This window comes from Leucopleurus acutus (genome assembly GCF_964270905.1).
Source record: "Leucopleurus acutus genome assembly, chromosome: 2".
Lineage (NCBI taxonomy): Eukaryota > Metazoa > Chordata > Mammalia > Artiodactyla > Delphinidae > Leucopleurus > Leucopleurus acutus.
Genome location: NC_139143.1, coordinates 1,741,660 through 1,768,781, shown reverse-complemented (window position 1 = coordinate 1,768,781; position 27,122 = coordinate 1,741,660). Strand labels below are relative to the sequence as shown.

Sequence of the window (27,122 nt, the reverse complement as noted above, 5' to 3'; positions counted from 1 at the left end):
GGCACCCTCATACATTGCTGGCGGGAACGTAAAATGGTGCAGCCGCTCTGGAGAACGGTTTGGCATTTTCTCAAAAAGTTAAACATGGAGAGGCCAGTTGGCCCAGCAATTCTACTTGGTGCGTACCCAAGAGAACTGGATGGGCACAGGTTGAGAATTCCCACTTTCCAGAGAAGCAGAGGAGAAATAGACATCTGGAAAATGAGGATATAATAATATTTAGTACCTTGTAGGGTTGCTGTGACGTTAAATGAGTTAATATATGTAAAAATGTAAAACAAGGAAGAAAGCACTTGTTGTTATTGCCTGAGCACATACTATGGGGCCATCACCAAGTTGTATAGCTTCTTCCTTAAAGCCACCCTATGAGGAGGACATCAGCGTCTCCGCTTCACAGATCAGAAAGTGAGAGTCGAGGCTGGGTGAGTCAGCGCCCTAGGCCATGTCACCAGTAAAGGACGGGTGGGGAGTGTAACCAGCCCTCCAACTCCAGGCACCTGCTGCCTCTAGTTGCAGCCTAAAATGTCCCCAGGAGTGAGGCCCTGCCTGACGTAGTACGTGTGCAGGTGTATTGAGGTACAGTTTACAGGAAATGAAACCCAACGGGCTTTTACAGACGGACACAGTCCTTTAACTGCCGTCACAAGCATGACTTAGAACGTTTCCAGCTCTTCACAAAGTTTCTGTTGATCCCTTGCTTCCTGGCCCCGGCAACCCCGGCCTTGCCTTTCTGGACTCAGGTGGCGGGTGCCCGAGACCAGCGGGGAGGGTGTGCAGGGGGGCGGGGACTGCTGCTTGGTTGGGGGGCAGCCGGGGGCCAGGGCAGAGCGTCTGGTCAAAGCCGGGGCTGGGCCGGGCCTCAGGCTCATCATCTTTGTGAGCCAGGCCTCCCTCCACCTTTTCAGCTGAGCACGTGGCCGGGCACCGGGAAGGAAGGGGTGAGGTTGGACGGCCCTGCGGTGCTGGGCAGAGCTGGGAGTCCGCGGCCTGACTGCCTCTGCCTCTGTGACTGGCTCACCCACGATACCCCCACCTGGCGCTCCTGGTGCCCTTGTGCCGCTTCCTTTTCCTGCAGCCTCAGCCATCCAGCCCGCCACCTGTCTTTTTCTCCATCGCCTCTCTTCTTACTAGAATGCACTTGGCTCTGAGGAGGACGATGGTGCTGAGTTCCCAGCCCTGAGAATGAGGACCCAGCCCGCTCCTTTGCCTCCTTGTAAGCCGGGCTGTTGGATTCCCAGATCCCTAAGGCTTCTCTCTGGCTCTACACTCCGGATTTTCTCCTCCACTCAAGGCACCAGGGGGTCGCCTGGGAGCAAAGGGGCAGGGGAGTGAGGCTGCGTGGTTGTCACCCCTTAGCAGCAAGTGACAAGGAGAAGTGTGCCCGAGGGCCTCTTTGTCAGGTGGTAGGGAGGGAAAGGGCCGTTCGCATAGCCTCTCAGTGTCAGGGCCCAGCCAGGGCTCCGTCATGGCTGGGTGGGCCCCCGCTGCTCCCGCCTGGGGAGGGGCTGGGCAGGCCTGGCACCAAGGTGGGGGGCGGCGTGGGGAGCGGGTTGGCACCGGGGAAAGAAGCACAAACAAATGTACGCAGATGTGTGCAAATCTCTGCTGCTGCCCTCAGTGCTGGTCTCTGGGTAGGAGACCCACAGCCTCACCCCGGGGCCCACCCCAGGTGCGCCGTTCCCTGTGGCCGAGAATCCCCCACCCCCATGCGAGGTCCCAGAGAGTGAGAAAGCTGAGTCAGGAGGTGGGGAGACTGGAGCCACAGCGCCATCCCCGAGCTCCGGGCTGCAGCCGCTACTCAGGCCCAGAGCCCCAAACGTCCACCTCCCTCACGGACACGCCGCTCACGGTCTGGGGCGAGATGAGGCAGGGCTTGGCGACACCGTAGATGCAGGCTAGCTCCTTTCCCCCCTCTGCCCCCCCCTCCTCTCCCCCTGGGGGAGGGGAGGGCCCTGAGGTGTGGGAAGCCAGCTTTCTAGGTTTGGGCCTTTACTGTTCCAAACGTTGCCCCACCCCTCCTCTGCATTCAGCCCCCTCTGCTCCGTGCACCCCACCCCCCGACATCTGCCGTCAGCAAATCGTGGTGCAACCAGCAGTGGCGACACAACCCTGGATCAGGGTTGGAGGGAGACACACAGGCCTTGCCCTGAGAAAGCCTACGGTCACTTTGCAAAGGTGGGGACACGGGGAGGGAGGCGCAAAGCACCGCCAGGCCTAGAGTGGGGTCTGGAGGGCGCCTGGCTCAGCTCCTCGCTTTGCTGCTGAGGAAGCAGAGGAAACAGAGTGGGCGAGGGCTTCCCTAGAGCACACGGCAGGGTCCCCTGACCGCCAGGCCGGAGCTCTGCAGGCCACGCCGTGCTCGCTTGTCCCTTCAGTGGCTGTGAGGGGTCGACAGTGAGTGGGGATCAGGAATTGAAGGATGGGGGCCTTCCTGGAAGAGGCGGTGTTAGGATCGTGCTCTAAAGGCTGAGTCGTGAAGAGTGGCAGGACGAGGCGAATGGTTGTGTCCACAGGGTGTGAGGTTGGTTTGAGCCAGGTCTTGTGGCCCAGATGGCCAAACGGAGGCTCGCTGTCGGAGGGGCAGGTGGCCCGGGGCCATTATCTCGCATCGGAACAGCACCTGCAGACCAGGCGCGAGCCCAGTGGCGACTGGGTTCCGTGGGTGGCCCCGTCACTCTCAGAGGCTGCTGTTCTCAGCGAGGGGCCATGTCTCCGCACCCTCCTCCCCATCACCAGGGGTCTCTGTGGACAAACACAACAAAGACGTCTCTAAGCCACAAGCGGTGGGTCCCTCGGAAGGCGGAAATTTGGGTCTCTGGGGCTGAGTAGGGGCTGCGACCGAGCGCTCAGCGGCTCAGCGTGGGCCGGGGGAAAGAGGTGGCCAGTCACCCGCGCCGCGCCTGGCTCCCGCGGGCCTTCGGTGCCCGACGCCTTTCCCAGCCGCGGTCAGTCTCCAGCCCAGGCCAGGCTCATCCGTCAGTCCCACCATGCCTGTCAGCAGGTCGGGGCGACGCTGGTTCCCAGGCTTCAATCCGCTCCAGGCTGGAGACAACGTCCCCCAGCCCCCTTGGAGGGGGCGGGCGTGGGGCAGCTGCAGGCCCCTAAATGAAGACCTCTGCTCTCTCCCAGCCCGAGGACCCCAGGCTCCACAACCTGGACCACTGTGGTCTTTGGCCCTAGTCAGCTTTCCCCCGGGTCGTCAGGCCCCGGGGCACTGCCTAGACACAGATGAGCCAGAGGTTTGCAGGACCAAATCTGGAACCGAGAGCCTATCCAAGTGCTGGGGACCTGCTGGCCCCGTTCTCTTCTGATTCCTCCTTGTCTCAGCAGTTCTGGCTTCTGCGGGCCGGGTGGGCACCGTGCTTGCTGTCTTTAGTGCGTCTCTGTGACGGGGCCTCTGCTGGTACTGTGGCAGGGGTGGGCAAGCAGCGTGCTGAGCCTGGGTGCTGTCTCCGCTCACCGTCAGGTTGGGGACCCCAGGGGCCCCGGGGCGGGCTCCTCCCCAGCTCCGAGCTGGCCCCTCCGGCCCTGCCCTTCCCGCCTCTGCTCCAGCCGGGCTGCGGGAGAGGCAGGAGCCTGGGGCCAGCGGAGGCCCCCGGGATGGAGATGAGTTGCGTGAGCCCCGCGGGTCGTTGTAGTGGGACCGCCCCGAGAGCAGGTGGGAGAAGAGACCAAGTGCACGAGCATCCTGAGAGGCCGGGAGCTGGGAGCCGGGGGGTCTGGTCAGTCTGCGGGGATGGGACCACACACCCCGGCCCACAGGCGGCTCAACAGGCCCTCCCGGGCGGTCACCCCAGCACTGTGCCGGCGGGGCTCCTCTCTGCCGCGCTGTGCGCCCCAAGGCCCCCGAGCTGGGAAGGTTGGGGCTCTTAGGACGACCCAGGAGAAAGGAAGGGAGGAGGCCGCCAGAATGGGAAGACGAGGCCACGCCCAGGCTGCACGGGGTCTGGGGAGGCCGCGGGAAGAAGCCTTCAGAGCCGGTTGCGTAGGGGTCTGTGGTCAGACTAACTGAGGACAGCTCGGGACCAGTAGCCCGAGGAGGAACCGGGTCAGACCAGGCTCTAGCAGAGCCCTCCGTGGAGCCCACCTTCACCAGGAGGACGGCTGAGCCGCTGGGTTCCCACGGGGGGCGGGGGGGCAAGGCAGGCGGGAGGTGGGCCTAACTCCCTGCGACACGCGGCGGGTCAGGAGAGGTGGGGTGAGCGGGGGGGGGGGGGGCAGCAGGGAGGGAGCTGGCCCTCGCCGTAGCTGGCCTGGCCCAGCAGAGACCCGAGCAGAGACCCAGGCAGAGCAGCAGGCCTGAGGCAGCTCCAGCCTCGCCCGCCCGCCGCCGGGGCCCTGGGAGCTGTCCAGCACGGAGCCTGCTGAAACCAGCAGGGGCCTGGCCCGCAGGAGGCTCTCCCTGGGGCCCTCTGTGGCCCACTGCCCGCTCTCTGCCCCAGGGATTGAGAGACCAGCATCGGGGGTCAGACAGAGAAGGGGAACACCCAGCAGAGGATCTCTGCCGCTTCTCCATGGGGACGGGGACGGGTAGGGGAGAGAAGCAGCGTGTGTTCAGTTCTGAACATCAGCAAGGGCGAGGTCTTTGCTCTGCTCTCCACCTCCTGTGGCCCCGAGGGAGAGACACGAACGCGTCGGAAGCTCGCTCATGCCTCTAGTCTGACTGTATCGCCGGGAGGGGCGTGGCCTGCTGCAGTGGCCACTGGACCCGCCACATAGCTGAGGACCCAGGTTTCCTCCGCTGTAAAATGAGAGGGTGCGGGTATCTGCCTCCTGGGTTTTGTGAAGATGAGCGGGGCTGAGGCAGGTGCCGTGCTGGGTGGGGAGTAGCCGTGAATGTCGGCCTTGGTATTCCTCCTCCGAGCAGTGGGCCTGGTCCAGCTGCAGGCCCACCTCTCCCACCAGGTTGCTTGTGGCGGTTCCTTCCCATCGTTCCCAGGCTGGTCCATGTAGCCATCTACTGGACCTCATTTACTGAGCATCTACTGTGTACGTGGGTGCAGGAGGTGCAACGATGCACAGATACTGTCCCACCCAGGAGAGCTCCCAGCCAGGTGGGATGGGATTTAACCAGAGAGAAGCAGTGGGTCTGGGGTGGGATGAAAGGAAATGACCCCTGAGGAGGAGCCTTTGATGAGAGGAAGGATGAGAAGGGGTGGGTGAAGGGGGTGAGTAGAGGGAGGGGTCCAGGCCTCCTGCAGCCCGCCTGCTGCCCGTCCCCTACCGTCCGGCGTTTCCCAGGCCACACACACGCCAGCCTCGGCCCCGCTGCCCCCCACACCTTCCACCACCTCCCACCCCAGCTTGAAGGCAGCTGCTTACCCGGGGCCTCCTGTGCAGATCACAGCCTCACGTAACCGCCGACACGCCCCGGGGGCCTCTGGTTACAGCCCGAGGGGAGGATTCGAGAAGACCCCTTCCCGCTGTGCCCACCGGGCTGGGGGCCGAGCTGGGGGCACCCAGCAGCCGGCCCAGCAAAGGGGCGAGGCTTCCTCCCCTCCCCCCAGGCCTCAGGAAGCTGTGCACAGCGTCCCACCTGCTTCCTGTTCAGTGGGGACACGTTCCCGGCCTGCTTCCTCCCCAGCTGCCTCTCATTTCCTCCCTCCCTCCCGTGGCCCCCTCAGCATGCAGAGGTGAGGCGTCCCGGCCCTGGCCTGGCTTCCTGGGCCCCGGGAGCCCCCCCGCCCAGCCCACGCCTGGATTGGACGAGCAGCGGGGCTCAGGGCACCTGGTGCCGGAGTCTCAGGCTCCTCCATCCCTTGAGCTCTGGAGCTGAGCCCGAGACCCACGGAGACAGAGAACCAGCTGTGCAGACGGTGCCGGGGGCCCGGGGGTCCTCCTGGAGGGGACGATGTCCGAGCTGAGCAGGAAGGGTGAAGAGAAGTTAGCTGGAGGAAGACTTGAAGCCACGTGGTAGGGGCAGGCGGGGGGATAAGACTGGAGGGTAAAGTCCGAGAGGGAGAGGCTGGGACGTGAGGCTGGGAAATGGGAGGAGGCAAGTCGAGGGGGGTCCCGGGGCCCCCAAGGAGCTTGGTTTGATTACACGGGGGAGTCGTGGTCAGCCCCACAGTTTGGCCGGGTCCTGTGGCCACAGCGAGGAAATGGTGTGAGTGGACCAGCCGTGGGGCAGGAGAACAAGGCGTCTGTCCTGGTGAGAAATAAAGGGACCTGAGTTAGGGCCGTGGCACGAGGGTGCAGGGGCCACGAAAAGCCGGCAGGACCGCAGGTCTGACCAGACATCTTGGCCTGGAATCGGGAACCTGGCTGTAGCTCTGTGACCTTGGACCATCTCTCACACTCTCGGAACCTCAAGTTCATCATGCGTCGAATGCATCCCCAGCTTATGGATGGAGCCAGGGTGATGGAAGCAAAGGCGGCGGGTGAGGGCAGGCGTCCTGCTGACTGTTGACTGCTGGCTGGTAGAGGCCCTGTTAGGACGCCAGCCCCGCTCTGCTGCTCCAGCTTGGTGATGGGTAGATGGGAGAGAGGTGTGCTCTCTCTCTGGGGCCGGCAGAGCCCTCCAGGGGGCATCGTATCCCATTGCCTTCCTTGGACAGGTGACCATCGTCGGGTGGGGCTCTGCCCTTCAGGAAGCACTTCTGGACCGTCTCCCGGGGTCGGGGCTTCTGTTAGCCCCACGTGGCCACGAGGAGAGCGAGGCAGACCTCTGCCAGCTGGCCGGCCGCCTCCTGCATGGACTTCACCGGCCCAGGGTGGTCCCCCGGGAAGCAGGATCCCACAGCGGGTCGGGGTGGGACTTCTGGGACGATAAGGTCGCACTGCTCTTGGATCCCTTGTTGCAGTGTTTCCTGGGTCCTCGCCTTGTCATTGTCTTGTGTCCAACCCAATCTTTCTGGCTGGAAGGGGACTCCTTTTCTTCCAGAGCCCTCTTTTCAGTGGCAGTGGGAACAAAGGATTTATATCTGCGAAGCCCGCTAGCCAGCCTCCCCGTGACCTGCACTCTGGGATAAGCACCTGAGTCCATTAGTCTGTCGCTGGCTGGCCCTCGCCCTGTACCCCATCATAGGCCACAGGGCACAGAACAAGTGGGTTGGGGGCTTCGAGAGGCCCTGGCCCACGGTTGCCACAGGGGTTGGACTTCCTGGCAGTTCTGTATCAGGGCACCAGCCCCCCAAATGCAGGACTCAGGGCCTGCTCTGATGCTCCAGTCTTGGGAGCTCCTCTCCACGAATCTGTTTCTCTAGGAAATCAGAGCCCTTCCTGTGAGCCCCTTTTAGGGGCAGGGGACCTTCAGGCAGGCTTCCTAGCACTGGCTCTGACTCTTAGCACCCCTAGCGTAATTGCTCTGAAAGAGACCATGCTAAGGTACTGAGGGAGGGAGAGGGTGTCTGTATCATAAACACGGAGAGAGATTTAGTGGGTTTTAAGCTCCACAGTCATCTCCAGGGAGAGCTCGAGAGGGGAAAAATAACACTTTATTTGGAAACAATTCTGCCGAGATGCAGGCCCCTCTCAGCTTCCCTTTTCCTGCTGTCATTACCAAATCTTCTGTGCTCAGAAACAGGCTGAGTTGTGAAACAGGCCAAATCCTGGGCTCCGAACCAAGGGGGCAGCTCCGGCCAGGCTGTGTGCCCTGAAGGGGAAGGGTCTGGAGCAGAAGTGACTGTGGTCCCTTCATTCCTATAGCTCTTGGGGATAGAGACCCCCACAGTCACGCTTAAAAGCCTTAGTACCGTTGAATGACCTCCATTCGCACAGAGGAGAGCTCCAGGAGAGAGACCCGTCTCTCGTTCTCCTTGCTGCCCGTGACCTGCCCAGAATCGCTCCCGAGTGACTGCAGCCCAGATGCCTCTCCTCGTCCCCTGGAGCACGGTGCAGACAGGCCAGACTTTGCAGAAGAAAATTTAAATTTTAAAACGTAGGGGAAGCTAACTGCAGTGGGGGGTCTCCTGGAACAGAAGACAGACATTGGTGGAAAAACTGCTGAACTCTGAATAGAGTCTGTAGTTTACTCAACAGTAAGGAGCTGATGTTAAGTTCTTTGTTTTCACAAATGTACCTGGATATGTGAAGCTGCAGCATGAGGGCAGCTGGATGGGGGGCACACGGGGACTCTGTAGTATCTTTGCAGCTTTTCTGTAAGTCTGAAATTGCTTCAAAATATAAACTTTATTTTTTAAAAGGTGGAGGGAGGGACAAAAAAAGAACAAAGATGAGTCAGGAAATTCAAGACTAGTGAGGCTTAGCATGTTTCGGTGTCTGATCCCTCCGTACTCGTGGGAAAGCAGAGTGCCGTCGGGGGGGCAAAGCTCCTACATCCGGTTTATCCGGAGATAGCCACCCTCTGGCTCCAGTGGTCCCCTGCCTGAAGTCTGAAGGTTGGCCCCCTCCCAGGGCCTCTGCAAAGGTTGAGTCAGTAAACCTGCTTTTCTCCTTTCCTTCTTTCTGAGCTCTCTGACCCCCAGGGGTCAGAGAAACCACAGAGGGATTCAGCGTTGGGGGCTTGGGCTGGGGCGAGCTGCAGACAGCAAGGCGGCTGCGTGACCACCTGTCTGCCCACCTCCCTGGTCCTGGTGTGACCCTTGAAGCTGGTTTCCCTGCTCAGCCAGCTGCATTGCTCTCTGAGGACAGGACCAGAAGATTACAGCAGGAGGGCTTCAGGCTAGACATCAGGAATCGTTCCAGAACTTTATGGGCCCGAAGCAGTTTGTGGAGTCGCCTTCCTGCGAGGCCGCCAGTAGTTTGCCGAGGCTCCACCTGCCCAGGTAACCCAGGTCAGCCCCGCCCCCTCGAGCTCCTCTTCTTCTGTGACTTGGGGACGCCCGCGTGGCGGTCCTGAGAGAGTCCCAGCCTGGACCCGCCGCCTCGCTGTGACGCGTGCAGGGGTGGCTGTGGTCCGTCCTCGCCCGTGGCAGCTGCCTCTGCGTCTGCCCACAGAAGCCATTGTCCTGTCCACGTCCGTGCGCTCGGCGACGAGCCTGGAGGATGTGCCTTTGCTTCATCTCTGTGCGCCCGCGCGCGCTCTCTCTCCTCTCTCTGGGGTCACGTGTCATCTGGGTGCTGGGAAGGGCACCCGGCACTGCTGAGCCATCCCTTCCTTGAAGGAAGACGGAAATTCCGGGGCCACGCTCTACGCCTCGGAGCACAGACCTGGGTGTGGACTCAGGAATGATGCCTTGGCTTTTAGGGCATTTAGGGCACCCACTGGGTGCTCAGGACGGGCACAGGCTTGTCATGAGCCCACTTGAATCTGGTCCTCCTGATGGCGTCCCAAGGGACAGACTATTACCCCATTTCACGGATGGACAGCTGGCCCCTAGAGAGACTGGGGGCCTGACTGGGTCTCAGACAGTAGGTGCGTGAGTCTGGGTGGAAGCCAGCTGGGCATTGGGAGCCAGGCTGTCTCCATTCCACGTAACCTTTCCCTTCTGGTCGTGATGATGGTGACTAAGAGAACAAGGAATGGTGGGTCACAAAAGGTGACCCTAGCGACCACTTCCTGAGCTCCCGCTACGTGCTGGTTGGCGCTCATCACACCAGCCCTGGGAGGTGCACGCTGCTGTTCCCATTCGACAGATGAGAAAACTGAAGCTAAGACGCTGTCGTTTGATGGTGTCACACATCGAGGAATGGGTGGGGCTGAGCTTCAAATCCAAATTTTCGACCTCAAGTCCTGCTCTTTCTGCTGTGCCGGAGGGTCTTCCTGTAGCGTTTCCCACTCTGATACGTAGGACCTTCTTTTCGTTGAAATCTCCGTCCATCCTGATGCAGTGTAAACAGAGCTATGAAAATACAGTACTGTGTGTTTATTTGCTTGGTTTTTACTGAGGGCACCAGAGCAAATACACAGGGTGACCCAGCCCCCGGGGACGTTCCGTGTTCCCTTTTTTCTTCTTCACCCGGTCCTCTCGTCTGCTTCCCTCCCCCCGCCCCGAACTTGGTGGTCCCCCAGGGTGTTCCTCCACTCTCCCACCTTCCCTCAGCTTCCTTGCTGCTCCCTCAGATCTCAGCAGCCAATCCGGTACCTCCAGCATCTCGTTGCCAGGCAACAGGCTTCCTACCTGCCCCATTGTGTTAGAATCTCCATGACAACAAGTATTGCCAAAAGAGAGAGAAAAAGAAGTTAGGTGGTGGCAGCGGGAGGTGGTGAGACCCTGTGTTCCAGGACATCGGCGCGGTTTTGCCAGTAGTAACTTGCTTGCCCTCAGGGTCGCCAGGGTGGGGTCACAGGCAGCCCGGACCCAAGCCTAGGAGATGACAAGTCACCAGGCTGACCGTCTGCACGTGGGGCTGGAGATTCTCTCGAGGGCCCAGGATGAGAGCCACAGACATTTTTTATTGAGACAGAGTGGGGCGGGGCCCGTGACCACCTTTCTGTGGGTCAGTACAGGAAGGCAGCGGAAGAGGGAGGAGTTTCCGATCCCTGCTTGACGGAGGGGGTTTCAGGAGCACACGGGGAGGCGTGTGTCTGAACAGGGCCACGCCTGGAGCAAGCAGCCCTTAGGGACAGGCTAAGAGCCAGGGCAGGAGTGGGAGGCGGGGCTACCATAAGCAGGGTTTGGGACACACAGGCACCTGCCCAGGGGCCGTGGGTAGGTGAACCCTGTGGATTTTCCCGGTAGGCCGATCTCGGCAGCCGCTGCGTCACCTCCGCCTGGCCGTCCTGCCCTAAAGGCCTGGAGGAAGCTCGTAGGGAAAGGAGGGATGGAGGAGGCGTGGGGGGAAGTGAGGAAGCCTTAGCTCCCCAGGGGCCCAGGCTGGGGCTCACTCTGGGTCTTCTGGCCGCCGTCTCCAAGGGGCTGACAGGTGGCCACCATGTGGCTCGCAGCCCACCTGCAAAGCAAGTCGGGGGATGGTCTCAGAAAAGGGAAGCACTGAAAAGAAAGGGGAGGGGGCCTGGGTCAGTTAGGGCACAGAGGAACTGGCGACCTGGATGCATGGCGGGGGCCTCCCAGGACCCTCAGAAGGGCGAAGATGTTTGACTACAGAATCTCCCGTCCTGCGGCCACAGCAGGGCCTGCTCGGGCAGTATTTACTGTTCAAGGCGGATGGTGCACGGAAGACCCCTCCAGCCCAGGGCCCGGAGGGCACTTGCGGGGCCTCGGCAAACCCACCAATCTCCCCTCTCCGCTGGCTCCGCCTCACTGGTGCCGCCGCGTGCTCCACGGCTGTTCTGAGGCCCGGGTCCTCCGCCATGCTGCCCGTGGACCTGGCCGTGAGCATTCTCTGCCTTCCAAACCTCCCAGCAGGACTAGACAGGCTCCAGTCCCAGTACTTGGTGCTCCTCACGGATGGAAGATTCCTCCTAGCCTCTGACTTGACGCCCCAAAGTCGAGCAGTTTGTTTTCTTCTCTGGGTCCAGTGAGCAGAGGCAGAGCAGCTCTGCTGGCAGGGCACCGGCCCACATTTTGGCCTCCAGTTCTGCTCCTCTGCCTGGCCTGACTATTCGAGAACGTTGTGAAAGCTCTTGGCATGTGTGGCCGCAAGGAGGGCCAGGCTCCCCACAGAGGCTGCATTCCCCGCCCCCACTGCTGTACCAGGCAACTGGGAGAAGGATGCAGCGAGTCAGACACTGTTGGGGGAAGACAAGTGGGGTGAACCTTTCTGACCGGTGATCTGCAATTCGTATCTGAGACCTTTTATGAGATTCCCGCCTTGGACCCGATAAGCCCCTTTCCAGGAATGTAGCCTGAGGAAGTCCTCTTAGGCTCAGGCAGAGCTGGTCCGGTTGTTCATCGCAGTGTTACAGGGAATAGTAGAAAACTGGAAACGACCTAGATGGCTAGTGACAGTGCGATAATTCAGCAACGTTTGGTTACTGCAGTCACAGAAGAGTTTATCAGCAATTAACAAGGATGTTTCTGAAAAAATGTCTGAAGATTTTTAAATGAAAAGTAAAAATGCTTACTACATAGTAAGCGAAAAGGTGTAAAATGTATGTGTATAGTATCATCACAATTTTATGATGAATATATGTATGAGTGTGAGTTGTAAAAAGCCTGGAAGAAATCGAAACACTTAAAAGAGGCTAAGTATCGGCTAGTAGGGGATAGAATTTTTCTTTATATTTTTGTAGATTTTTCCAAGTTTTCCCTAATGAGCATGTTATTTTTATTATAAGAACTGCCCTTTTTAAGCACTTCGCCTGGGCTAGCACGCTAAGCATTTTTCACACTGCTTTAGATTGAATCTTTGTGTCCCGTAAAATTCTTATGTTGAAATCCTAACCCTCAAGGTGACGGTATGAGGAGGTGGGGTCTTTGGCATGTGATTAGGTCATGAATGGGATCAGTGCCCCCCATAAAGAGACCCCCCATAATGAGACCCCCATGAAGAGATCCTCCACGTGAGGACACAGTGAGAAGATGCCATCTGTGCACCAGGAAGGGGGTTCTCACCAGACTCTGAATCTGCCGGCAACTTGACCTTGAACTTCCAGCCTCCAGAACCGTGAGGATTAAAGTTCTATAGTTTGTAAGCCCCCCGCTCTATGATATTCTGTTAAGCCAGCCCGAACGGACTAAGACACATTATCTCATTTCATTTTTACATCAACTCCGTGGTGTCACTACCCTTGGTTTTCTTTTTTCTTTTCTTTTTTTTTTGCGGTGTGCGGACCTCTCACTGCTGTGGCCTCTCCCGTTGCGGAGCACAGGCTCCGGACGCGCAGGCTCAGCGGCCATGGCTCACGGGCCCAGCCGCTCCGCGGCACGTGGGATCCTCCCGGACCGGGGCACGAACCCGCGTCCCTTGCATGGGCAGGCGGACTCTGAACCACTGCGCCACCAGGGAAGCCCCCTACCCTTGTTTTTCAAATGAAGCAACCAAAGTTTGAGGGATTTAAGTAACTTCTGCAAAGCCACACGTTTATAAATAGCAGAACCAGGCCCTGAGCAGCGCCCCAGAAAAGTTCCCAGAAGTCACAGCTGTCGTTCAGGGTAAGCGGTGGATCTGTGTAGCTGTGGGCTTCTGCCCTAAGAGTGCAAACACCTACGCGTCCCCCCTCGCCTGGCCCGGGTCCAGCTCCTGAGCAAGGCTTCCGGCGGGGGGAGCCTGCCCGGAACCCCTGTGCTGGGAGGTACAGACGGTCACGAGTGGGGCCTCAGGTGTGGGCTCCTGCATCCGCCCCCAAGTAGTGAGAGAGAAGAGGGGGCTCCCCCAGCTTCAGCTGAGGCGGGTCTCCCGCGAGCTCGCCGGCCAGCCTGCTGGCACCTGGCGGACCCTGGGCCTTGGGGAGCTGAGCTCTGGGAGCCTCACAGCCGCTCTCTGAGATTGGGGTCTGCCGGGGGAGGGACACTTCTCCTGCAGCCTAGCACCCGGGCCTTGGGCGACAGCCCGGCCTGGCCGCTCCTCCGTGTGTGACTCCCACGCAGATGTGCTGCTGCTGAAAGGGGGATGGGCCCGGCGTGGAGACGTCATGTGCCAGGAGCGGGGGTGTTCTCGCTGCTGCTCTGGAAGGACCTGACCCCTCTTTCACGCTGGAGTTGCCTGCCCCACTTTGCAGATGGCAAACCTGAGGCCTAGATGTGAACAACTCCGGGAGATGCTTAGCACTGGAGTCCAGGCCGGGGGTCTGACTCCCAGGCTGCCAGCAGCTCCCCGCATGCCCACTCACCCTCGCCCTCCAGGGTCTTTGCTCGTGTAACCGGCCCGAGGCAGGAGGCCTGACTTGCGCCTCACGTAGGTTTGCAGTCCAGCCCCTCCAAAGGCCACCATGGGGTTGGTGTTCCACAGCGGGTAGCAGCCCACACTCCCCAAGGGGCAGCGTCTCCGGGTGGAGAGCTTAATTTAAGAGCAGTCCAGAATCCCCGAGACCCCTCCTGCCCAGCCCCGTGGCCCTGGGCTGTGGGGCCTGGAAATATGTGGTGCTTGTTGGGTGATTCCCCTTCGTGCGCCTGGCTAGACCAGCCATCCCTGGGCCGGCACTGGAGCTGAGGGAGCAGAGGGAGCAGAAGAAGGAAGCCAGTGTGACAGACATGGAGCTGCCGGGGGCCACGTGGGCTCCAGTTTCTCTGTCAGCCTTGAGCTCCCCGCCCCAGGCCCCACCAGCTTCTGCTCCGGGGCCCATCTGAAGGCCGAGCAGTCACTTGGGAAGCCAGGCCTCTAGTGACTGACGGGCCTGCAGGGCGTCACGAGCGAGGGGGGGAGAGAGAGAAGGACGGGGTGCGGCAGGACGGTCGTGGGGCACCTCCCAGGGTCTGGGCATTTGCACCCTCGCGACGCAGACCCCAAGCTCTCGTCTGCGTTACAGGGGCCCTGGGAGCCCCCGGAGGGGTTTCGGCTCTGGGCTGCACGTGCTCCCCAGGCCAGCTCAGCTCCCTGGCAGCACTTAACGGCGGAGACCTCCAGCCCCTGTGATTTGTGGGCAGTTTGGTTTTTTAATTAAATTTTGTCGGAGTAGAGTTGATTTACAATGTTGTGTTAGTTTCTGCTGTACGGTAAAGTGATTGGGATATACGTTTACATGTATCCACTCTTGTTTTAGTGGGGCAGTTTTTTTTTTTTAATTAATTAATTAATTTGGGGGGCTGTGTTGGGTCTTTGTTGCTGTGCACGGGCTTTCTCTAGTTGCAGCGATCGGGAGGTACTCTTCTTTGCGGTGCGCGGGCTTCTCGTTGCGGTGGCTTCTCTTGTTGCGGAGCACGAGGCTCTAGGTGCGCGGGCTTCAGTAGTTGTGGCTCGTGGGCTCTGGAGCTCAGGTTCAGTAGTTGTGGCACGCAGGCTTAGTTGCTCCGCGGCATGTGGGATCTTCCAGGACCAGGGCTCGAACCTGTGTCCCCTGGATTGGCAGGCGGATTCTTAACCACTGCACCACCAGGGAAGTCCCTGTGGGGCAGTTCTAAATCAGTGATGTTCACTGGCACTAAGTCATTTCTCTTGGCTAAAGGAACCAACGATCCTGACAGTGGAGCCGTTTACATGGATCAGATCAGTAACAAACGCCACCCAGCTGACACACGTGAGCCTTCAGCTGCGGCTCGGGGCCTCCCCGGAGCTCGGGTGGGCTTCCCTCTCAGAGGCCAGACAAACAGCCCCCCAAATGGGGACCAGGAAGGCAACTGGACCCTGGGCAGGAAGAGTGGAGGTTAGACCCCTGGGAAGGACTTGCAGCCCAGAGAGCTGGGTGAGAGATTCTGAGGGGGTGGGTGAGCCCCTCTTCCGTCGGGTTTTCTGGGGTCTCCCTTCTTCCCGCCTGTCGGCCTGGACCCAGCCTGGACTCAGCCAGGATCCCAAGGGCTGGAGAACCCTCTCTGGGAAGCAGATCCAGGCAGCTGCTCGGTCCTGGGAAGCTGACCCGGGGACAGGGCTTGGGTGGGTCTCGGCACGAGCTTGACCACTCACTGTAAATGCCAGCAAACTGACCTATTTCACGTCGCCCGAGATGATCACAGCCGGTCCCATTTTTTCCTCTGTGAGAACTTGTTGCCATCTGGCCAGAAAGAAGAGCTGTCTGCAGTTTCTAGGCTAAAGGAATCCCCGAGGGTGTGCGCAGAGCCCCGGCTCTGGGGGTGGAGATGGGGAGGGGATTGCTGAGTCCCACCGCTCGGGGACAGTCGGGCCCCGACTCTGAGCCAGGAGCCAGCCAGGCGGGCGCTGCTGTACTGAGCCGCCCCCCACCTTCTGCCAAGTCCCAGCCAGCGGACCCTTCTCCTCTCTCCCTGCCAGCGCGGTGCCCAGTCTGCCCATGCCCTCTGGAAGTGACGACACCGCTGGCTGTCCATCCTGTCCTCTCCACGCTGACCGGGGTGATCGCCTTCTCTGCCAAGGGCAAGACCCGGCTGAATGGCGCCCCGCCCCAGTTTGCTGGAGTCCAAAGCCGGGTCTAGAGGCCAAGAGGAGGGGCGGGGGGGGGGGCCTGAGATCCTTCTACTGCGGCCCCAGTGCCCACCCACAGCTCAGGTCTTCCGTCATCTCGGTCCTGAGAGGCGGGGCAGAGGCTAGAGGCTGAACAAGAGAGAACGTTTAGTAAACGGTGTTGCAGGCCTGTCCTCAGCCCTGGGAACCCCCCCATGACGCCTGGTCTTGGGTCCTTCGTGGAGCCAGAGTGTGGGTGTGGGTGGGGGTAGGAGGACCGGGAGGCGCCCAGGCCCTGCGTTTCCTCCTCTCCGCACAGGGATGCTCCCCTGGCTCCCTCCTCGTCCGTAGCCCGCGTGTCGGCTGGACTCGGTCTGGGGCCCACACACACGGGATGAAAGTTGTGCGCACACAGTCGGGGGTCGGGCCCACTTTTCCAGGGAGAGCCTGTGAGCACTGGAGATGGACCAGGACGGGAGGACACAGAGGGTGTCCCCACCTCCCGGCCGGATGGGAGCCGTGCAAGGGACACGGAGAGAGGGCAGAAAGCCGGAGCCAGGGCGTGTGTGCATCTAAGTGCGTAGGCGCGTGTGTGGGGTGTGTGTGAGCGAGCATGTGTGCATGCAGCTAGCTGCGTGTGTCCCTGCACCGACATGGTGGGTGCGAGTGAGCGGGGTCACTGTACCTGCGGGGTTTGTCCGAGGGCTGTGGCACCTCAGTCGCCTGTTTGTCCCCTGGGGTGGTTCTGCCTCTGGGGACCAGACTGGGCCTCTGGACCGGAAGTGAGGCCCGAGCTGGGTTTGGCCATGGGAGGTCAGGGCTCCAGGGTGGAAGAACCGATGTGTCAGTTGGGGTAGGAAACCTGCCCGTGGTCCAGGGCTGCAGCCCAGGGATCTGTCTGTGCTTCCGGCCCCCGAAGGTCATTCCGCCCACCTTCCCGCCTGTGGAAATGTCGCCCCTGGGCCGTCCCTCCTCATCCTGCAGGAGGACCTCAGCTTCGAGGGGCCTCAGAGAAAGGACACCTCCCAAGGTTTACTTTGAACCGTGTCTGGCTTTGTTTGCCCTCCTACCCCCATCCCGTATAAACTGGCTGTCCCCCAGATACTCAATAAGGGCGTAGAAATTTAGTTTAGAGGGAAACGTTTATGTTATTGGGACTGGAATGGGTGACGGAGGTTCCGGCGGGAAATCTGGGTAGAACAGGGATAAACCCTGCGCTGATGACTTGTTTGACTTTAACTAGCATTTCTTCAGTGATTTTTCTGGCCAGGCACTGTCTTAAGTGATTTTCTTGTAATTACTCACTTGATTTGTATAAGATGGGGATGACGATGAAGAACCCAGCTGTACGGATGAGGGAGCACGACAAGTGACTCGCTTAGGACCACAAGCCGGACCTGCACAGGGGGTGGGGTGAGGGGGTGGGGACTCTGCCTCCAGGACCTTCCGCGGTGCAGAGCTGGCCTCAGCGAGCCCTTTTCCACGCGCCAGTCCGCTGCCTTCCCCCCTCTTCCTGAGAGGCAGCTTTTCCTCCCTCTCCACGCACCGGGGAACAGAAATGATTTGCCCCAATTCACGCAGCCCCGGGGGGACTCATGGGACCAGCACCCGGGAGTCCCACTTCCCAGGCTTTTCCTTTTTTAAATATCTTTTTCTGTGTATTTATTTTTGTCTTTTTCTCTGTCTCTCGGCACATCCCACCTCTGAGTGCTGTGGTTAAATGTTCTGACCCTTTTGAAAGGGGCACCCCGGCTGCGTTCACAGCGCGCAGACGCGGCTCCTCCACGCCCCCGCGGGAGGAGCTGTCCGGTCAGCACCAGGGCCTCTAGACGTTGCCCGGAGACCACAGACCTGGGGGGACCGCCCTCCTCGCCTCCCTCCCGCCCCCGCTTTCACCTCCTTCTGAGCTTGAGCGAAGCATGCGTAGACCAGAGCGGGTCCTGGTTCTGGGGTCTTTGGAGCCTGGAGCCAGTAGCTCCGTTTGTCCCCTTGGGGCCGGGGGCCAGAATGGTTCCGGCTGAAAGGTGGGCGGCTGGGCGCGGGAGGGAGTCGGCGGGGAGGCCTGGGGGCGGGCGGCAGAGCCGGGGCAGGCAGAGCCCTGGCCAGAGCTCGACCGTCTCGGCCCTACGTGATGCCGCCATTTACTGGCTGTGTGTCTACCAGAGCCTTCCGTACGTCTCTGTGCTTCGGTGTCCCTGCCTGTGGAGTGGGGCAACTGCGAATTGATACACACGAAGCCCTTGACGGTGGGGGAAGGTGAACGTGCCTGCTGGGGGTGGGGTGCTGGGACCAGGCCGCCCCACCCAGGAAGGCCCCAGCCTCTCAACTCCCCTGGTACCCACGACACTGTCCCGCTCGGCACGTGAATTTGTCTCCTTCCCTTCCGGGAGGAGGACAGCTGTTCTTAACACCATTTCTGCCATCTCTTGAGCACCTGCTGGCTCCGTCACCTTTATTCCCTCATTTAATCTTCACAACATTCTAAGACTGCTTCTTGCAGATAAGGTCTTAGGGCTCAGAAAAATTACATAACTTCTCTACAGCCACATAGCAAGACGAGGCAGAGCTAGGATTTGAACTCAGCTCTTCCTGACTCTAGAGCTGGACTCCCTCCTCGCCCGTGTTCCTGTCCCTTCTGCTGGTGGATGGACACTGGGTGCCGTCCTATCCACATGGACGGCGTGTTTCCTATTGATGCCGCAGGCTTCTGAGCCGGGCCTGGCAGGGGCTCTGATCCTCCTTTGCTCTGCTGGGGGCTCTGGGAGACCAGGCGGCCCCGTCTCCATCGCTGGGCGCCTGTGATTGTAGCCCTTACTAGTGGTCAGGCACTGTTCTAAGCACTTTACGCTTATAACTAACTTAGTCTCCAAAGCAACCCTGAGAGGCAGGTCTAGTCTCAGCCTCATGTCACAGATGAGGAAGCAGAGGTTATGGAAGTTGCCTGAGGTTGCACCATCAGCAAACAAGCTTTGCACCCAGCACTTTACTCACCACCCACCAGAGTCACCTTGAAGAGCAGGGGCTGTAGGGGCGCCGGCAGCCCGTGGGCTTCGGGACCAGCCATCACACCCTCTGCTCCCCAGACCCGAAACCGCCCCCCGACCAACCCCAGCCTCGCTGCTGCCTCTTCCCGAAGCCTCCCAGGTCCCGCCTCATCTGCAGACTGTGACACACGCTCCCCACGGCATTTGGTTTCGCGTCCGTCCACACGACGCCCGTGCCGTGATGACGGTGGCCGTGTTTCCTCCCGGGCAGACTTAACTCCTTGAGAGCAGAACCCGGAGCTCAGCCCTCGGGGGTTCCCGGCACCACGGTCAGCGAAAACAGGGGTCCTGCCGTGGGTCCTTGTGTGGCTGCAATGAGCTTTGTGATGAGGACCCCAGAACGAGAGCGCTAAGGGACCCCCGAGGCTTCAGTCCGCTCACCAAGGTGGCGTGAAACTTCAGATAGGGCACTTGGAGTGTGGAAGAGCAGAAAGGGCGTGTTTAGGGGCGGGGACCTGGTAGGAGCCCCGACACCACACACACACGCACACAGCAAGAAGCGGGCTCCTTGCTTCCACGGTCAGCCCCACCAGCCTCCTGCCCTTGAGGCTCCCCAGACATGTGGGAGGCATCCCAAGGGATGAGCGGCGGTCACGCCAAGCACCGTGGCTTGAACAGAGCCCTGCCCCGAAGAGACAGACCGTCCTGCTTCTGCGGGACGTCTCCGTCTGGCGCTGAGAACCTGGACAGGGGCCGGTACGGCGCACCTCTTCGCCCCCGTACCTTATCCAGCCTGCTCTGGACAGGAAGCGGGGCAGCAGGGAGGCAGAGGGGGGGTCCCATCATTTCCCGGAGGAGAGCCTGAGCCCGGGGCGGGCACGGGAGTCCCCCAGATCATTTGGTCCATTTAGAGCGCAGCTCGGGTGCCATGGAGGCACCTTTGTCCTCGGGGTTCAGGAGCCCACCCTCAAGAACATCTCTCCCCTTTCTTCCCCAGCAACCCCCCCACCCTCTGCTGGAGACCCGTAACCCCGGGGTCTTCCTCCTCGGCCCCCGCCCTTGCCCAGCTGTGACCTGCCACTGGACCAGTATAAATCCTCTTCCCATCCGGCTTTGGAAAAAATGGTGATGGAGTAAAAGCAGCAACTGCACCTGCTCCATCAGCAAGTGAGGAAGAGGCAGCCTGCGCGGCCTCAGGGCTCTCTGGCTGGAAACCCGGCCAGGCCCAGAGGCAGGGGCCCCTGGGTGCCGGGAGGGGAGGGTCTGATCGAGGGGAGCTGGGGGTGCGCCGAGGACCATGCAGGTGAGCGGGGCTCGTGGGCAGCACCACCCGGACGGGACGGGGCTCCCAGGAGAGACGCAGGCAGAGCCAGGATGCAGTTCCGGGTCCCCTCGCAGACACAGCTCCCAGAAGGGGTGGTCTGGGGCACCACGTGGCTTTGTGCCCCCACTGGGGCTGAGGGGAGAAGCAGCAGCGGGTCATGTGGCACTGTGCCCACCTGTGCAGGACTAAACCTGGGGATGCTGGAATGCAGAGCTGTGGTCTGGGGCCCTGCTCATAGGTGGTCAGCTGGTTGGCCCTGCCGGTCAGCGTGTGGCTCAGCCCTGTGTCCAAGGCCAAAGTCAGCAGCTCAGGTCCACGTGAGCCTGTGAGCAGGTCCGCACTTGGGCCTCTGGTCCTACGAGGCATCGCCAGAGATGCGTGGAGCTGATCGCTGGGGCGGTGGCTAGGAGGGGTGACAGAGCAAACCTGCTCTCACCTCCACGGGGAAGGTTCTACTGCAGGTCCTGAGGCCAGGCTGAGGCACGGTGTCCTCTTCTTGACTTAAAGACTCCCTCTTTCCCCACCCGACTGTGGTTTCAGGTTTTATCCCACCCTCATTTTGCAGACTGGGTGTGGAGAGGCTAAGACATTGACTGGAATTCTTACAGCTGCAGGCAGCACCTGCCTGACGTCCTCTGAGTGCCTTTACGAAAGCACTTCCCAGGCCCTCCTGTAGGGCTGTCCTGGGCCTGCTGGGGCTGGGGACACGGCAGGCCCTGCAGGAGAGTGTGGGCAGGTGGGGGGCCACTCAGAGTGACCTTCCAGGCTGTGGCTGGTGGGTGGTCAGGGGGTACACGAGGCAGAAGTGGGGTCAGGCGAGCCGTGGACATGATGCCCTGTGGGTCCAGGTGATGGGCAGACACTGGGGGTGGGGCAGCCGGCTGTGGCCCCCTGGTCACACCGGGCTTTGCCTTCCTTCTGTTCCAGAGGAGGTGGGGGGGCTTCACCTCATCCAGTACTGGTACCAAGTCATGGACATGCAAAGTAGAGGAAAGGGCGAGGGGTCACGGCATTTCTGGGTCTCTTGGAAATTACTCCATCTGTCAGCAAAGCAGACAGACTCCCACGGTCATTTCAAGCTTAGTCCTATAAATCCATCAACGCTTGAGGGTCTCCGTTGGCTTCTTACAGTTTAGCTTGTGGTCCGTGCTGTGGCACGGCACGTGCTGTGGCACAGCAGGGAAGGGCACATCCCGGTGGCCTCAGGTGGACCTGCCATGCTCTGGTGGCCTTTCCTCTGTGCCAGTGTCCCCTGTCTCCATCTCCACCCAAGTCACCGCGAGCATCCTCCTGGTATAGACATTTGCTCACGTCTGTCATCATTCCCCAAGGATAATTTTCTGGATCTGGGGCTGTTCCCATGGCCGAGTGTCAGGGCCCTGTGGTGCTGCACTATACCACCACTGGAAATTATAATTTTCTAAGAGATAGTAAATTTGACAGCAACCAACGATAACATTTAATTTTCATCTCTTCAATTTTAATGAAGCCCTTTGTTTTTGTTATGTTGTGGCCAGATGTATTTATTATCTTATGAACTTCTTGTTCAACCCTTTGACCCCTTCCTCTACAGGGTGTTTGCTTTTGGTTGATTTGGTAGAGCTCCCTGTATGTAAAGGTATTATTAACTCCTTGTCTCTTATACATGTTGCGAGTATATTTACAGTATATTCACGGTATGAACCTTTGGAAAGGGCTTTTCTGTCCATTCAGGGATTTTAATTTTTATGAACTGAAATCTATCAGTGTTTCCCTTTATGATTCCTACCTTTGATGTGATGCTATAAAGACCTTTCCCACAACAAAATTAGGAGACCATCCATGCATATGTTCTGCACATTCTTTCATGATTTCATTTTCGACGTGGAACTCTTTCATCTGGAGTTGATTTTCCGTGTCTTTGTAGCCGGCTTCGAATTCCCTTTGAAATGAAAGCCATTAATAGATCAATTAATTCATTCATTAGCATGGCGGGGAGGGGAAGCTGGTCAAGGATACGTGAGAAAGATGGGGTAATTCGTAGATCGGGGTCCAAAAGAGAAGGATCAGGTGGCAGGGGGTGCCCAGAGGGATCTGCCTTTATCTCAGGGTGGGACACTCATCTCTGAGACCAGAGGAGGGGGCGGAGGTCAGTTTGGCCAGGTCAGGAGGTGGGTGGGGAAGGGGCTAGGAAGAAAGGCTGTGAGCTGGGTGCCCACATCTCCAGGGACAGAGTGGGTGGGTGGGGACGGTGGGGAGGGACCAGGAGGGGTGGCGTCAGTGACAGAGGCTGGTGTGAGCCAGGTGGCAGGGCCCTGACCAGGGCGGGGGTACAAGTTTAGGATCTGTAACTGTGATGGGCTGCCCCGCCTTCGCGCCCAGTGGAATCTGGGAGATTACAGTCCACTGGAGAGGTGTCCTGGGGGAGAGCCGGGCATCAGGTAAAGGGGCAGGTGGCAGGAGCAGGCTGGGGGCACTGGGAGTCAGTTCACCATGGGCAGAACATTCTAGACTCAGGTACAATGAGAGATCCAAGAAGGAAGGGGCTGTGGGAGGGGAGTCTGGCCCCGATCGGTGGACAGGAACGGAGTCGAGGTCAGATTACCCCGTTTGTACAGGGCATTACAATCCCCGAGCACTTTCACGTGTGTGTTTGCAAGAGGTAGAGGGGTTCGCCTCGAGCTGGGCCCGAGACCGAGTCAGGATGTGACCTCGGGAGCCCCGTGCCCCTTCCCTGGGGCACCGCCTAACTGTCCGCATTCTCTCCGCAGCACAGTAGCCCTGCCGCCAGCCTTGCCGACCATGGACGGGACGGCCAGTGTGAACTCTGCCGGCCGCCCTCACTACGCCTCCTCCATCCCTGTGCCTCGAGCTGCTTCCCAGACCAGGATTCATACACCGACCGCCTCTCCCCGGCTGCGGCCGCACCAGGCCGGCCTGGCCCTGAGCCCGCAGCGGGCAGCCTCGCCAAGACTGGGCAAGCCGGGGGGCCCTTCCAGAGGCTCGTCTCCCAAGGCCTCCCGGGGGAGAGGCTCCCCCAGGGCCTCTGGGGCAGCGAGGGAGTCAGCTGAGGGGGCTGAAGGCCTCGCCTGCTCCCCCTGGAGCAGTCCCAGGGCGACCCCCAAAGCAGCGCTCTCCAGCCGGGCTGGGTGCAGAAGCGCTGGGGAGACGCAGGGCACCCAGGGAAAGAAGAGGGTGACCCAGGAAGGGATTCTGACCCGCCAGACCCGGGGCAGGAGCCCCTCCCGCACCAGTTCTCATGCAGAAGCTCCCGAAGGTCGAAAGCCATCTAACCACCCAGGGAAAGATCAAAGAGATGTGCCCTACAAAAGATCTGGGGGCCCCAGGTCTTCGGAGCTTGATGCCCGGGAAGCTTCGGGGCCTCGCTCCCCGGTCTGCAGCCCCGTGCGGAGCGCACGCCCGCCGCCCGCCCCGGGGGTCATCAGCTTCTCCTCGGCCCATCAGCAGAGTCCGCCTGTCACCGCTACCGTGGCCCCCTTCCGCTACAGGTGAGCTGCGGAGCCCGCGGAGGGAGGGGGGCTGGTGGAGAGGATAGAAGGTGGGCGGGGCCTGGAGAGCTGGGGCGGGGTTAGGACCTTAACAGGGGGACGCGGACCCGACTCTGGGGACGCCGCCACAAAGAGGCTCAGCAGGAGGGTGCCCCCAACACGGCCGCGCGTCGGGGTGCCGTGGCTGCCGAAGAGCCAGTTACCTGGGTAGGCGGGTAGGCAGGTCGGTCTCGCCCGACTCACCAGTGGGACAGCTGCCACCACTGAGTTAGACTGAGAGCACGAGACGGGCTGTGCCCCCAGCCCGCGGTCGCTGAAACCCCCACGGCCCCCCTGGCCGCCCCCACTGATGCCCTGCACCTGCCCGCCTGCTGCCCTCTCTCTCCACTTTCCACGCTGCCTGTGCGTATCTGTCCCCAGGGCGCTCGGACGTGCTTCTTTCTGACGTGGTCACGTTGGGCCACGTCACCACCGTCTGCAGTGGCCAGGCCACCATTCATACCGGCATGGTTAACAAGCTAGCCTGTCCTGCTTTCTTCAGACACCACAAGTGGAGAGCACAGAAAAACGCTTCCATCAACTGTGGTTCTTTCATAAAAATATAACTCTTTACTGAAATGGCCACCTTAAGTAAGCGACATTCTAATGCCTAAGTATGACACGGGTTAGAGATGCTCAAATGCAAAGGAAGCGGCTTCCCGGCTAACCGAACGTCCTGGGTTTCCTCTCTGTGCTGATTCGAGGACAAGCTCTCCCACGGTTTGGGTGGAGACGCTCTCCGGACACTGGATCTCCCGGGCTGGAGTGGCTGGGGTTGGTGAGGGGAGCTGCACCCTTCCCTCAAAGCCAAGAGTGTGATTTGACCCCTGAAAGGTCTTGGGCTCCCTTTCACCATGTAACAGACAGCTGGGCCCCAACGCCTCGTCTGCACGTTCCACCTCCTCCAGCGCACTGCATTCATTCAGTTACGAACTCCACAGTTTAAAAGGACATTGGTGCACGAAAATACATGGAGAGGAAGACGGACGGGTTGGTGAGGGATCCGAAAAGGTGTTACAGGAACGATTAACGGAGCCGAAGCAGTTTGCTTTGGAAGGGGAAGGCTGAGAGAGGGTCTGAGAGCTGTTTTGAAAGACGTGAAGGGTTGTCGTGTTGTAAGCTGACTTAGGTTCACTTGGTGCGGCTCCAACGCCCTGAATCCACGTCATGGTGCTTAGAAGGTAGAGAGACTCTTGAAGCTCAGGAGGAAGAACTTTCCAGCAACTAGAGAGGCTCACAAATTACCCCCCGGCAGTGAGCTTCCAGGCCCTGCAGGGACCCCGGCTACCCCACGACGGGAGCAGGCCTGCCCCGGGGACCCCTGCCCCTAAGAGCATCCCTTCCGCCTGGCACACTGACACTTCTTCCCCGTGACCTCCTGGACTCCCATTCGTAGCTGATCAGTCCTGGGACTGGTCCTTTCCCATCCCTGACCTGCTTCCCTGCGGACTCTGGGACTTGCTTCTCCTCCCTGAGCTTCTTCCTGTTGAATCCATCTTTGGGGGAAAGTGTCTAGGCGTTCAGCTGTTCAAGATTTTACGTCATCTACCCTGCGAGCCCCCTGGCAGATGTAGAATCTGACATCCTCCAGTAAGGTCAGGACTTCTTCCTCTGAATGTCTCAATGTGACCTGAGCAGACAGGTTTCCTCCGCTCAGCAAACATCTGTCGCCTCTTTGGGTCGTAAACAGAAAAGTGTTGCACCACGTCAGCAGGGGTCTTCACCACCCCGGCTCCTAGACCTGCCCCCTTTAGGCCCCGGGTGAGGGTTGCAGGAGGGTTGTGGTTTGGGCAGGGGAAGACTGGGGCCAAGGACACCCCAGAGGCAACAGGTGAGAGCCGTGGGCACCTCTGCTGAGTGCCGGGCTGGGCCACCCCGGCAAGGACGCGCCATCGGCCCTGTAGGGTCACAGACACCCTGTTTTCACGGAAACTTACCCCTGCGCCCTGCAACGCTCCAGCCCATTGCAGCAGCTGGGGTTGTCGGGCTCCAATCCCCATCCCCAGGCCCCTCCTGCCTGACCTGCTTCTCGGGGAACGAATTCAGCAGGTGTCTTCCCTGTCTCCTCAGCCAGTGCCTCTCAAGGGTCCGGGTGCGGCCCTTCCCCACGACCAGCCACAGCCTCCCTTTGGGCAGCCCGGCTCCCGGGACAGAGAAGGTGCAAAACGCCCTTCGGTGTGGGTCTGCTCGGGACCGTCTGCTTCCCTCAGATCTCCGCCCTCACTGCCCTCTGCCCTCTGCCCCCCGGGAGAAGAGCCCCAGCAGGGGTTTCTTTCCCCAAGGGGTTTCCCCTTCCCTCCCGGGCGGCCTCCACTCAGACCCCAGTTAGGAGGGTGCGGTTAACGGGGCCAGGAGTGTCGGCGTCTGGTTCAACCTCCAAACGACGTCTGGCATAGATGGTGCTGTCCTTTCCCGCTGGGACGGGAGGGGACACGGGGGCCTGGCCATGCAGGGGAGATGCAGGAAGAGGAGATAAAAGTGTGCAGCTCCTGAGGTCGGAGCAGCTGAGGCTGCTTCCTCACTGACCCGGATGGCGCTCCGGCCCGTGTGCCCCTCTCTCACCCTGGCTCACGATGACGGTGCCGGTCAGCACCACACAAGGTCTTCCTGTTTGTAGCCGTGGTTCCTGCCTGCATGCTCGGGGTCAGACGGTGCTTAGCTCTTTATGTGTGTGACGTTATTTGGTGAAATGTTTCTGCATGGCCTAGAATCCCCTTTCTCCCCCCATACACTGCGTTATTTATTTATTTAATTTTCGGCTGCGTCGGGTCTTCGTTGCTGCATGCGGGCGACTTTCCTTTGCTGTGCATGGGCTTCTCATTGCCGTGGCTTCTCTTTGTTGCGGAGCACAGGCTCTAGGCGCGCAGGCTTCAGTAGTTGTGGCATGCGGGCTCAGTAGCTGTGGCTCACGGGCTCTAGAGCGCAGGCTCAGTAGTTGTGGCTCACAGGCTTAGTTGCTCTGCGGCATGTGGGATCTTCCCGGACCGGGGCTCGAACCCGCGTCCCCTGCATCCGCAGGCGGACTCTCAACCACTGCGCCACCAGGGAAGCCCCTAGCATCCCTTATTTTAACAACCCAGGTTTATGCTCATTTCTTTGAAGAAACCTAGCAATTGCAGTTTTTCTTTGGCCCCTGGACATTTAACTGACAGTAGCCCATGGCGAGTGACCCCATCCTTCCCAGGGCAGCGGGGTCTCCTGCTTCCTCTGGGTTTCCCCACCCTGCTTGTCGCCGTCCCCGGCACAGGGGCCTGCAGACCATCGAGGGCTCCCGGCTGCCTGCGTGGCTTTGAGAGCCGGCAAAGACCTCCCACAGCCCTGAACTCTCAGGCTGATCCGGGCCTCGAGGGCATCTCTTCCGCCCCGTGACCCAGTGAGGCCCAGAGTGGGGAGACCTGCTCTGCGTTACACAGCCAGAGTCCCGGCCATCCCGGTGCTGGAAACGGTCAAGACTGGAGAGAGAGGGAGGCAGGTTGAACCCCCCCGGCCCCCCCCCCACCTGGCCCAGGCCAGGCATCGATTTCTCCTCCT

At 60.2% G+C, this 27,122-nt stretch overlaps 1 protein-coding gene across 1 annotated transcript in view; it reads left to right on the top strand.

Annotated features, from left to right (window-relative positions):
* Nucleotides 1-27,122, top strand: part of NAV1 (neuron navigator 1) — a gene marked incomplete at both ends in the record, with an annotated part of 207,225 nt that overhangs the window by 38,153 nt on the left and 141,950 nt on the right. The window contains one exon of the mRNA XM_082860446.1: nucleotides 22,815-23,552. Within this exon, the coding sequence (XP_082716572.1) occupies nucleotides 22,846-23,552 (707 nt within the window). The remainder of the gene's footprint in view (nucleotides 1-22,814; nucleotides 23,553-27,122) is intronic.